Source organism: Cryptomeria japonica, chromosome 8 (assembly GCF_030272615.1).
Source record: "Cryptomeria japonica chromosome 8, Sugi_1.0, whole genome shotgun sequence".
NCBI classification, from domain to species: domain Eukaryota; kingdom Viridiplantae; phylum Streptophyta; class Pinopsida; order Cupressales; family Cupressaceae; genus Cryptomeria; species Cryptomeria japonica.
Window position 1 is genome coordinate 19,897,629 of NC_081412.1, and position 13,627 is coordinate 19,911,255.

At 37.9% G+C, this 13,627-nt stretch overlaps 1 protein-coding gene across 1 annotated transcript; it reads left to right on the forward strand.

Annotated features, from left to right (window-relative positions):
- The first annotated feature begins 2,896 nt into the window (after positions 1-2,896).
- Positions 2,897-3,460, forward strand: LOC131050196 (uncharacterized). The gene has a single exon (XM_057984381.2). The coding sequence runs from the start codon at positions 2,897-2,899 to the stop codon at positions 3,458-3,460; it is 564 nt and encodes a 187-aa protein (XP_057840364.2).
- The last annotated feature ends 10,167 nt before the right edge of the window (positions 3,461-13,627 follow it).

Here is a 13,627-nt window from a genome sequence, read left to right on the forward strand (position 1 = left end):
TTGCATTGCTATTGTAGAATGACAATGTTCCTTTACGATGCCCCTTCAAGTTCGAGAAGATGTGGCTTCGTGATGTAGATCTAAAGGAATTGATTGCTTAGTGGTCGTCTAATGCACCTAGGCTAACAAGAACAAAGGCACATAAAGTGGTGAGGAAGATTTAGTCCTTAAAAGAAAAGTTAAAGGAATGGAACCAAACGCATTTCGGTAATATATTTGCTGAGAAAATCAGAACTGAGAACTGCCTGGCAGGAATTAATGAGAATATAATTCAAAATGGTATGACAGAATTGGAAATTCAAGAGGAAAAAAGACTACACTCACAGTTGGTAGAAATAGTGGCGAGGAAAGAAACCTTCTGGAGGCAAAAATCAAGGAAATGTTGGCTTCGAGAAAGGGGCAGGAACACTAAGTTTTTTTATAGTTTGGTAAAAGCGAGAAGGATTTCCAACAGAATTTTGGAGATCAAAAGAGATGGATCTATTCTAGCTAATGTAGAAGACATTAATAGAGAGGCATTGAGTTATTTCCAGAATCTCTTGACGGCGAATGATAACCCAATGGAGGATAATTTGGAGGAAGTCCTAAGTTATATCCCATCAATCATTACGGAGCAGGCAAATCAAATTTTATACCAAAAAGTCTCTATGGAGGAAGTGAAAGCTTCTATATTCTCAATGGAGGGTGACAAGGCACGAAGCCCAGATGGATTTCCACCAACATTCTTTCAAAAATTCTGGGAGGTTCTTAAGGTGGATATTTGGGAGATGGTAGAAGAAGCAACGGGTAAAAGATATATGTCCGAAGAACTTAACAACACTTTCATAGCATTGATCCCGAAGAAGGAGACTGCAATCCTTTGATGACCTACGCCCGATTTCGCTCTGCAATACTACTTATAAGATTTTTGCAAAGGTGATGGCGAAAAGGTTAAAGAAGATTCTTCCGAATATTCTCAGAGGAGCAGAGCAGATTCACTCCAAATAGATCAATTGTTGAAGGGGTCAATATTGCACATTAAGCGATTCATTCCATTCAAAGAGCAAAGACCAGTACAATGATGATTAAACTGGATATTAGGAAGGCTTATGATCATGTAAATCGATCCTTTATCCCGAAAATTATGCAGAAATTTGGATTTAATTAATCATTGTTGGAATGGATAAGAAGTTGTGTTTCTACACCAAGAATGTCAGTGTTGGTAAATGGGAGTCCGTAGGAGTTCTTCCCGACATCAAGGGGCTTCCGACAGGGAAACCCTCTCTCCCCATTCTTATTTATCATCATGGCAAAGGTACTAGGAAGGATGATTTCCAGATACAGAGAGGTGGGCAGATGGAAAGGAGTTAAGATTGCGAATAATGTGGAGGCGGTGACACACAATTTGTTGATGATATGTTGTTGATGGGGGAAGCTATAGCTTGAGAAGCAAGACTGATACGTAGCATGATAGACAAACACTGCAAAGTGTTAGGACAAGCGGTGAACTAGCATAAGTCAAAATTTTATTGCTTCAATACCAATGGTGATATCTAGACGGACATTGCAAACACTTTGGGCATCCAAGTTGGCCAAGTACCTGGGAAGTTCCTAGGTATTCCTTTGTTTGGAGGTGCATGTCAATCAAACTTGTAGAACAAGTTAGACGAGCAATGTTTGGGCAAAATGGATGGCTGGAAAAGCAAGTGGCTCACCTCAGCGGGAAGACTACTGATGCTAAAATCAGTGATTTCAGCTATCCCTTTATTTTCTATGTCATGTTTAGGGATCCCGAAGAAAATCAATAAGGTCATTTAAAAGGGGATGAGGAAATTCTTTTGGAATGGAAATCGGGATAAAGATAAGATCCCACTTCTTGCATGGGATAACATTTGCAAACAGAAAGAAAGAGGTGGAGCAGGAATAAGAAAATAGAACATTATGAATGAAGCAATGGGAGCTAAGTTGGTTTAGAATATGTATAAAAACCTGAATCAAAATGGGTCAGAATTCTAGCTAATAAATATTTGGATGACCAAAGAAGGGAAAGAATTCTAACAATCAAGAACCCCCCAGAGGCTCGGCTATATTGAATTTTTTGATTGAATGTAGGGAGGTGATAATTAAACACCTAACTTGGAGGCTTGGGGATGGTAAAAAAGCCAAATGTTGGGAGGACTCCTGGTAAGGCCTCCAAAATCTTAAAGAGGACAGAATGTGGCAAGAGATTAGGAATGTCACGGAAACAAGATGGGTTAGATATGTGGCAAAATACTTGGTTTAGAAGGAGCAATTCGAGGTCCCAGTTTAGTGCTGGAAGGAACCAAGGGAACTTGAACTTCCAGGCAACCTAGAGATCAGATTTAGAGAATTACTTTAATCTAGAACAGTTAAACTAACTGGTGAAGAAGATTAAATTGTTTGGTGTGGTTCTAAAAGTGGGAATTATGTAGTAAAGATTGGATATAAACTCTTGGATCAAGAACAAATGAATGATCAGTGGCCACACCAGCTCTGTTGGAACAAATACCATCTACAAAAGGTTGGATCCTTTGTGTGGCTAGCTATAATGGACAAAATTCTTATGGGGGATGTATACTGTGTAAGAAAGCTGAAAAAATATCAACTCATCTCCTTTTGCATTGCCCAATAGTGCAAAATTGTTGGAAGAAATTGTTGCAGAGGCTAGCGTGGAGCACTCCTTTAACAGGTAGTCTGTTAAGTTGGTTTCAAGCTTGGCATTGTTGTGAAAAACAAACCGGTTTACTCAAGTATATGGAAAATTGCTCCTTCGGCATTAATCTAGGAGGTTTGGAAAGAAAGGAATAGGATATTCCAAGACAAGGAGGAGAGTGATGAAAGATTGTGGAACAAGATAGAAAGATCGATATCAGAATTAGTAAGTACTGCAGCGTCTATGATCAACTTGAATAAATGCCCATATAACTGGCTTGACAGCAAAATTCAAGCTCAATGGCCACTGATTAAATTCCAGCTCGTTAATGGACTTTTAAGGGTTGATCCTAAGGAATGCAATAGGCCGAATGTGAAATGGATTCCTTTGGATAAAGACTGGATTAAGGTGAACTTTGACGAAGCGACAAGAGGCAACCCAAGTCAATTAGGAGCAAGGTGTGTGGCGAGAAACCATAAAGGTGAAGCCTTGGCAAGATGTGGACAAGGCGTAGGTATTACTACTAACAATATAGTAGAAGCAAATGCAGCCCTTTTGGCAATTCAGATGGCAAAAAGGCTTGGGGTAAGATACTTGCAGCTGGAAAGTGACTCTAAAATTATTACTCAGGCGATAACAAAGGGGAATGCAATCCACTGGAAAATAGACAAACTAATTCAAATCATAATTACACACTTAATGGCTTTCCCAAAATTTAAAGTCTCTCACACTCTAAGAGAGGGAAATCGGGAGGCCAATATGCAAGCTAAGGAGGTAGTGGATTTCCGACAAGGTGACATAAGCTAGAGCAAAGAAAGAATGACGTTGGCAAACTAGAATTGAGATGTGGGTAGTTGCAATATCATCATTGCCAGAAAACAACGGAACGATGAAACAAGATGCTTGAAGTGTAGGAGCAGGCAGGGAGTAATATGGCGAGATTTTGGACAGAGATGGGCATAAGAAGGAAGTATTCCATTGTACTAACAAGTGAGCTGATAAGTGGTGGTAATGGTGGCCATCCCCTCTGAGAAATAATGGCAGGCTGAATGAAATTTTAAAGAAAAGATATCATGGCTACAAGGTGTGAAAACCAAAAACAAATACCCAATGCAGAGCTAGATCCGTATACAAATATGCTGCTAAAATTAAATAAGGAATGCCAAGTTGGAAGGGCATTAATGACGTAAGGCAAATGAAAGAGAATTATATACCTCCAGGTCGAAATGTCATTCATATTTCTTTAGTGTCTTGGAGAAGTTTGGAGTGAGGTGAGTGAGAAGTGTTGGGAGATTGAGGCAAATTTTTCTTTGCAAACCCACAAACAGCAAGTCACCTTTTGGGGCCGAATTTTCGATGAAAGACTCGCGAATCTCTTCAACTTTGAAGAGAAGACACTCATCACCTGAATGAAAATCATGCTTGGAGAGAAGTATTTGAATGAAGAGTTCCGATACCACACCAATGCGAACATCGTCTCGATGTTCGTGGCATGGTGTCTGGAACTAGAGCCAAGGAACAAGGTAGCGGAAATAATGAACAGATGTGTGAAGAAAGAATGGCTGGTGGGGATGAAAAGTTTTTTGGAAATGACCAAAGACAAGGAGGGTTTTGCTTTCCCAAGCGGAGTGTGGATTCATGTCAGTGAATTTGAACCTCCTCTTAGACCATTTCTACTGTGGAGTGCGAATTGTAATAAAGAAGTGAGGAGGGCAACAACCCAAATTGGGATGCAGGGGGTGAAAGCATACTTGAACTATGTGACTACTTGGGAAAACAAACTAGAGCAGGCAAAATGGGGACCATATGAGAACTACAGAACCTTGAAGGCTAAAAATGCTCTTCCTAAGCATAAAAGAGGATGACCTGCGGGCTCAAGGAAGACAAGGAGGGTCCGAGTGCTGCTGCAGAGTGAGTCTTCCGGTTGCAAATGCGAACCAAAGATAGTGGGCTAGAATGCAGCAACACTGTGGCGGAGGATGACAAAGAGAAAGCAGTAATGGAAGAGGGCTAGGAGGAAGGATGGGACTGCACTACCTTTTGTGGTTTTTGTATAATGTCGATTTGAAATATGTAGAATGCTAGGGGTTGGGTTTGCAAATCTGTTTTTTGATGTAAGGGTTGCAAATGCTACTAATTATTTTGCATGGGGTATGCACTATGAACGATATGATAATATGATATGTGAATCTCTTTTTGAATTAATAAAAATTCCAATTACCGATCAAAAAATCAATAATATACCTAATACTATAAATAATTATAATATATAATAAATTAGTTTTTTAATAAATAATAATATATTAATAGTGTGTACATAAATCTAAATGCAAATTTAGGTTCTAATTATTTATCTATTTTATAGTTTATACTTATTAACAGCAAAGTTGTGTGATTAAATTTTAATAAATTACTTATTAACAACAAAGTTTAGCGGCACATCGATTAACTATAGAGATACAGTAATTTTTTGGAAAATAAGTATTTTAAGGACATTTTAAAAATCTTTTAAAGATATTTCTTTAAAGATTAATATCCATTCTTTGTTTCCAACGAAACAAAAAATCTGCCACTGCAAATACGGTAACTAAAATATTTGTTGTTTGCAAGGAAACACAAAAACCTATCTGTTGATGGTGTTTTTATGCACTATGCAATACAATAAAATATTGTATTCTATCCTCTCTTGAACAAAGACTCCCCAAATGCTAAGTTGTGTGATCAAATGGGACAACTCCAAGGTACTCGAATGTAAGGTCTTGACGTGCTCTTCGATAGAATCAGTTGTTTGATGTGATATTGCTGGAATCACAAGGTGGACTTACATTCAATGCCTAAATACTTGAATATCACTGGAACGTGGAATTTCACTTGATTTGAAAAAAAGGAAAAAGGATGAGGTTTGCGAAAGCTAATCTAACTCCTAAGAATGCAAGAGCAATGGACAATCTTTGGTGGAACTCAATTAAGCTTTTCTTTGACATGCAGCAAACGTCTCCACAAGGCTAGTGCAATCTTCTAGGGATAGCTAATGATATTCAAATCACCACTACAAGGATAGATATCCTCAAGGTGAAGCATATTGTTGGTGTAATTATTTATTCATGTTGGATATTAATACACCTTACTTAAGTTTACTTAGGATAATGCATTTCATAGCAGTTTGGGTATGAGACATTTGGGTGTTTGTACCACATTGGGATAGTGTGTTGTAGGAGATTTCCACCTTTTATGGTGTGATCTTGTTATTACTCTATCATATCCACATATTGTGGAGTGATAATTCCACCTTCAGTGGGTGATCCACCTCATGTGGAATATTATATTGTTTCTCCTACCTAACCCTACTTATCCCTACCTACCCTTGTTTCTCATTGAGCCACATGTCATGTTTGTGTGCTCACATATCCATATAGCCTTGCCTATATAAGCAGGCTCATCTACATTGTATTAAACAACTATTGAACAATTGATCATTCATCTATTGATGAGAATACAGTTTATTCTTGTCCTATATTTTGTCTCTCTATTTTGTACTTTTCATTGAGCTCTTGATCTTGGCAAAATCTCACACATATCAATGAAGAAGAGACAACTGAAGTTAAGTTTTGGCTAATATGGATCTAGTTTACTATGCAAGGCACTCCACAATTAGCAAAGTGTTAGTAGTATGGATGTACAAATTTCACCATTGATCATACACAAAGTTCTTCTATTCATCTATACAACATGAAATCAAACAAGAAGTAGAGACTATGCAAATTGTTGAATCAACATATGAATTTCACTATATCTTCAATGAAGTTTACATAGTTCTTAGTACCAAGGAAGCATTAATCGTTTGGGGAATTAATCGGCAAAACAAAAGTAAGATTTTTTTTTTAAATCAGGAAAAAATCGAGAAAAAATCGGATATACAAAAAAACGTAAAAAACTGCAGAAAAACAATAAAAACTAATTCTTTTTAATATATTAGGGCATTTCCATACATACATACAGTATAAGAAATACATACATACATACAATATATAATTCTACTTACATATTGTATAAGAAATAAGTAATAAGAAACACAGTAAGAATTATATAGTAGGAATTATATACTGTATATACTATATACAATTCTTACTGTATAATTCTTACAGTATATATACAATTATTTAGCAAAAAGACAGCTATTTATCAGAAATTAGATGGCTATACTATTGTACATACCTCAGAAAATGAAGTTGTCGGTAATGCCCTCTGTTGCGCGACCAAAAAACACCTTCTATTCGCTTCCCTTCGACTTCAACTTCGCCTCTTAACCCTTAGCCACGAGCTGAATGAGTAACCTTGAAAAAAGATGGCTATTTATCGAATTTTGCAAACATTTTAGGGTTTACGCGGCATTTATTTTTCGCAGGCTTTCGTGCAACGTAATTAATCACGTTTTTTTTTGCGATTAAAACTGGAAAGAATCGTTGAAAATCAGCAAACAATCAGTCAACAATTTTTCCGATGTTTTGGGGGAATTAATCGGGAGCAGCGCCGATTGCCGATTAATCGGGAATAATTGGTATTTTTTCTCGACTATTGCTTCTTTGGTTCTTACAATAATGTCTTGGCAAGAATCTTTGCCTTCTCTTCCTACTCTAACTATTTGCTTGCTATCTAACTATTTCTACTACTATTAACTCATAACCTTCACAAATGAAAGAGTGGAACCTTATATAGTGCTCTCATTACAATTGAGTGGCTCAAATCGATTCACAATCAATGGCCAAGATCAAAAGATAGAAACCCTAATTATGGTTAGTTACACCCATTACAAAGCATCGAATGCTTGACCAATGATAAATTTACAAAATATAGGACACGTCCTTCTTTGAATAATTGACCAATAGAAGATGACGATAGGTGCATCGAACTTTGTGCCCATGTGGTAGTTATTGTCTTATTAGATAAGTTAGGTTCATTGAATCTGGACGCCTTATCATGGACTGACGTGATTGGATAAATGATGACTAGGTGCCACCTCAACTTGATTGATCTTTGTAATTCATCACAAGTTGTAAATGAATGAGGCATGTCTCTTCTTGATCATTTCACCCTTCATCTTCTTGTTTGGGAATTCCGCCTTAGTGCTACTTGTGATGCTTATGCTTGATCCTTCCTTCTTGGCTTGAATGCATTGATCTTACTCCTTGTATGATCTTGTGAAATCCTTTTCCTTCGAGCAGCTTCCTTGCATGAGCCTGAGACTTGAAGTTCTGCAATGTCATCCTTGGGCTCTTGTCTTTGCTTATGTGGTGAAATCTTGATGTTGTATGTGAGCTGATAAGTCCTCATCTTGGAGCTGGTCCTCATTACTCGTTGCTTTGCATTTTCATCGTACTTGCATCAAACCTAGAGGCAAACATAACTTGAATCAAAACATTGTAAAAAGTACTTAACCAAGCTTTTCCACTACCTTCTCTAAATCTGGAAATGAATTTCTGATCATGGAAACATCTGATTTTAAGTCTGACTTCGTGTAAAGATCCTAAAATGAGCCTATTTCACACCTGCGAATTTCTTCAAAACAGATTGAGAACTTTACTTTGGTTGCTTCTTGACAAAATCGCCCTTCTAAATGAATGCGCTTCTGATCCATGACTGGAGTTTGCAAGGTTGCTGATGTGGATTTGATAATTTCACTTCCAGAATTCACTGGTCCAAAAGTTCACTTGCTGTAGATAGTGATCAATTTGATGTCCTGAATGTCTTTGCCTTAGTCCTAGTCAAATTGCCCTTCAAAAATGAATTCATTGTCCATGCTTGCAATGATGACCTTGGAAATACTTGATCAGAATTAAAATCGCTGTCCTTGAAGACAAATTCGCTGTAAAAGATGATCAATTCAGATCACTCTAATGACTTTGCTTTGTCTTTGATCAAAATCGCCTTGCTTAGGGGATGAATTCGCTGTATGAAACAAAGGATCGCCGCCTCCAATGGGAAATTGTTTTAGTTTGATCAAATGAAATGATCAAACTTCCCTTTATAGGCCATCAAATGCGTTTGGTAACTCATCACGAGGCCGACCTCATTAAATGTTTTGCAATAAGACTTAAAGGCTGACTTGGTTTATCTAAATTTACATTTAAATCAAACGTTTTTCTTTCTTTAAATCATGGGTCCCATTCAAACATATTTCCTTAAGGCACAGATCTAAGGAGGCAAAGACTGAGCGCAATTCCTTAAGGCCCACATCTTGGGGGGCAAAGGCTGAGCACAATTCCTTAAGGCGCTGATTTGACATGGCAATGACTAAGCTTCAAGGCTTAAGGCACACATCTAACATGGCAATGACAGAGCTACAAAGCTTAAGGCGCACTTCCAGCATGGCAAAGGAAATCCTTTTATTTCTTAAGGTGCATATCCAAGGGGTCAAAGGAAATAATGCAATCCTGAAGGCGCACATTTGGGGGGTCAAAGGAAGTGCCTCTTCATTGATTTAAAATGCAATCGCCCAACTTGCTGATCTTGTTCAGCAAATAAAATCCTTAAGCCACTGATTGGGGAGAGAAAAGGAAGTGGCTAAAAGACGTTAAGTTCATGGATTTGCTTATATACTTGAAGTAGCCAATCTCCTCCTTCACTCAATATCACTTGATCTTAGCAGCATCCTTGTCAAACGATGATGATTTTCATTCAAAAGTATTGTTGTGCAAGACTAGGGCAAGGAAGTGTCCAAAGTGTTTAAGGCACACTTTCAAGGCAGCAATGACCGAGCTTGGATGCTTAAGGTGCACATTTGGATGGCCAATGACCGAGCTGGATGCTTAAGGTGCACATTTGCGGGGTCAATGACCGAGCGTGAAAGTGCAAACTTAGAATGCCAATCCTCCAAAAGAGACTTGCCTTAGCCAAATTTCAAGACTTCATTTCCATTAGAGCGAGCAAAGATGTGAATCATTCATTGACTGACCTCGCTTCATCTAGAGAGGGAGACTTGACTTGATTATGTCCTGGCCACTTAAGATGCTACACTTCTTACAAGTGAAAGGCTAATAGCTAAAAGACTCTACAACTATCCTAGAAAGCAGAATGTGTGAAATGGTGACAACACTGCCCTGCAGCATTTGGTAAATGTTCTATTTTAGGATTTTCTGCTTTTGAATTTAAAAAAAAGATGCCTAGAATCGCCTTGGAATCCCTCTGCAGACGCCAATTCATGGGCAGAATCGTGCAGGGGCAGAAGTTGTTTGGAAAAAACGTTTCACCAGGAAAAATGCAGAACCCTAGTTGATTTTACAAACATTTCGGGAGATATTCCGATTCCAGGATGTTTCATACCTGGAATAGGTGGGTAAATCTGCCAATTCAGCAACATTGATCTAATTACTACACCTATGCTGCCAAACCACTCACTCGGACACAGATTATAAAAGGGGGCATTACAAAATGCATTTGAATTGGGATTTGAACTGTGATACCCATTCCAAACATGGAGTAAACTGCCATTTGAGTCATGGTGGCAATGGTGGGCATGGAATCTTTTCATCAGACGTCATCTTTCATTAAAGCATCCAGCCAAATAAATTCACAGCTGAGTCAGCAATATTGAGGTTTCTGATTCTTTCTCGACAAGAAAATATCATGGTTTTAGAGAGAAAAAAAATGTATTAGGAGCTGTTGTGACATTTTCACACATTGCCCCATTGCAAATGGGGACCCCCACTTTTTTTTGCTTTGCTTTAGGTTTAGTCGTCTTTTAGCTTGGTCCTAGTTGTTAATCTTTGCTTATGGGAAGAGGTTGGTTTTGTTGGTCCGAGATTGAGGAGAGTTGCAAAAGTTGTCAAATTGTCAAATGTTGTCAAGAAAGATGTCAAGGTAAGTGAAACTACCTAGTTTCCTCCTAGGGCTTGTTTTTCCACTCTTTGAAATTGAGTGAATTATCAAGTGTAATTAAAGGAAAGGAAGTGAAAGTGGAATCTTCCTCCTAAGGGTCAATTTTCCACTCTAAGTGAAAATTTACAAGTGAGAAGAGAAATCTTCCTAATTTCCTCCTAGGTGTCGATTTTCCACTCATGGGAGATGAATTGAGGTAAGTTAAATAAATGGAAGGTTGAGAGGGAAGAATGGAAATTTCCTCCTACCACTCAAAATTCCACCCCTTTCTTGTAGTTGAATTTCCACCCTTCCTTGTAGTGGTCAAATTTCCACCCTTCCTTGTACCCATCGAATCTCCACTCCTGGAGATCAAATGTTAAATGAAAAATGAAAAATAAGTGGGATCTTCCTTGTCAGGGTCGTTTTTCCACCCTTTGAAATTGAATGAAAAATCAGGTATAATTGAAGAAAAATAATTGAAAATTGTAAATTTCCTCGTGGAGGTCAATTTTCCACTCTAAGGGAAAATTTGCAAGGCAAAATTAGGTGAAAGAGTGGAATTTCCTTGTAGACCACGAAATTCCACCCTTTGTTTGAATATGAAATTTCTTTGTGTGGTTCAATTTTCCACTCTCCAAGCAAATTGATGAACAAATGCAAGTAAATTGGAACGAAGAAGGATGAAAAACAAGGAAATAAAAATCTTCCTTCTATGTAGCGAATTTCCACCCTTCCTTGTCTAGTGCAATTTTCCACTCAACGTCTTGGTGCTTAGTGAATGATCACAAGGAGGCTAGGCGTGGAACTTGTTCCCTTAATATCAAAATTTCCTCCTCATGTTCGAATTTCCACCCTTTTTGGCCATGTTTACAAATCAAAAGGAAAACTTCCTAGTTTCCTTGTAGTGGTCAAATTGCCAACCTTCCTTGTAGTGGTTTAATTTTCACCCTTCCATGTGCATATCAAATTTCCACCCTTCCTTGTAGGGGTCATTTTTCAACCCTTTGACAAGTTGGAAATCTAAACTTCCTAGTTTCCTTGTAGTGATCGAATTTCCACCCTTTCTCGTGCATATCAATTTTCCACCCTTGGTTTCAATTTGAATGATGATTAAGGAAGTCAGGTTTTGTTTGGTAAATTAAGTTTCCTGCATGGTGTGAATTCCCACTTCATTGGTGATGAATTTTCAAGAACTAAAATTTCCTCCTCATGATTGAATTTCCACCCTTTGGTGTTGAGTCTGAATTTCAATGGAATTATTGGTAAATTGTGAAATAAAAGAAGTAAGTTGGCTTAAATAGAGAGATGTGCGATTCATGTTTGGAGAGGCATATATAATGGGGGTGCATACAAAGCATTCATCATCAAATTCAATTCATTTCAAGAGGCAGAATTTGCATAAGAGCAGAGCAGAGCTAGCATTTTAATGCCAAGGCGAATTATGTTGAGGAATGAGCATTCAACTCTTTACTTAAATCGTCCAAGACAATTTGAATTCAAAGAGATATAAGGCCGACCTGGCAAAGAAAGGAAAACAATATAATATTTGCAAAGTAAAACGTGTGAGCAAATGCATAGGACAGCCGGCTTCAAAGAGGAGAAAGCATTTTCGAGTGTGTTTAGAGAGAGATTTAAATGGAAACAAATTTAATAATATCCTTGGCCGACTCAGCAAGATGTAGGGTGAGTATTGAGTGAAGTATGAGGAAGAACTTACAAACTTATTTCACAATTCAAAAACACAAACATTCTGCCACAAATAATTCAGAAGAAGAGCAGAAAAGATAAGTGCAGAAGCAGACCATAAGGGGAGTGAGGAGAGGGTGCAAATTAGACAAGAGAGGTTGAAGCAGAATACAAGAAGAGGTCAATTTGGATCAGACTGTAGGCGAGGTAAAAAGACCAGATATCTGACTATGTGTTGGGAGAAACAAATCCATTTCTTTCAGACCTGAATCATTTCCAATCAGCACTCTAAGCATTGTTTCAGATCGACACTTCCATTTCCAGAATTCTCTAATCTATAAGTAACATTTCAGAGGAAAAAATCAGACATAATTGGAGATCATTATTTCTGGAAGATATTGTGCAAAGGAAATGATACATGAAGAGAGATACCTCAGCTACATGGAGATGAAAGTGCAAAAGAACAAAGTCAGGACATCAAAACATGACAAGGATTTACAGAATGAACATGAAGGACTCCACCAACTGGAAGAATTCAACAATCCAACCTGAAAATTAGAGATCATATCAGATTAGGAGGGTGTGTAAAAGTTACTTATCATATGTGTTTGATACCATCTTTGTTTTGATTTGCAGATACAAGAAAATGATGCAAATTGCAAACAACATCTTGAAAGAGTTAAAGAAGGAGGATTGCAAGACTGACATCACCATGCAATTTCAAGAGGAAGACTTCATCAGCAAGAACAAGGATTCCTAGGATGAAGGCATCAAGATCCACAGGTTCAAGGGATTCTACATCAAATCTAAGATCAAGGAAATGGGTGGGAGGATGACTCCACAATGCACAGATTGCTCTATATTGAAGGAATTCAATTATGTGAAGGGAGGACTTAACATCAACATCAAGACTTCAAGAAATGGAGGGGATCAACATATACACTTCATTCTTTCAATATTGCGATACAAAGAGGAGACAAGTCCAAAGACCTTCAAAATGAGAGTTCAAAGAGGAAAAACATGAGCAAATCTTGAATTTCCTTCAAGAAATCCAAGAATAGCAATCAGTATGGCAGGGAGTGGTCAATAAAGATTATGTCACAGTGGGGAACTCTACATCAGACCTAGGCCACATGAAAGACATCAATTACACATGGAAGGTACCCAACATGATGGTGAGGAATTCAAGACTAAGCGAAGATCAATGCAAGGCATTCAAGATGCAATACTACATAGGCATAGGGTCCCCAAGCAAGAAGATAAACCTGTACAAAAGGATCAAGCGTAGGCATAAGGGAGATATGGTCAAGGAATTCAAACCTAAGTATCACAAAGACAAGACAAGGTATACATCAAATATCATCTAGGTGAAAGGCATCACAAGGAGGTGAATCCCTGAACATCAGGAAGATGGAAAATGCAAATGTGATC

Excerpts from the sequence above, each read along its gene's own strand:
- LOC131050196 (XM_057984381.2), top strand. The coding sequence starts at position 2,897 with ATGATCAACTTGAATAAATGCCCATATAACTGGCTTGACAGCAAAATT.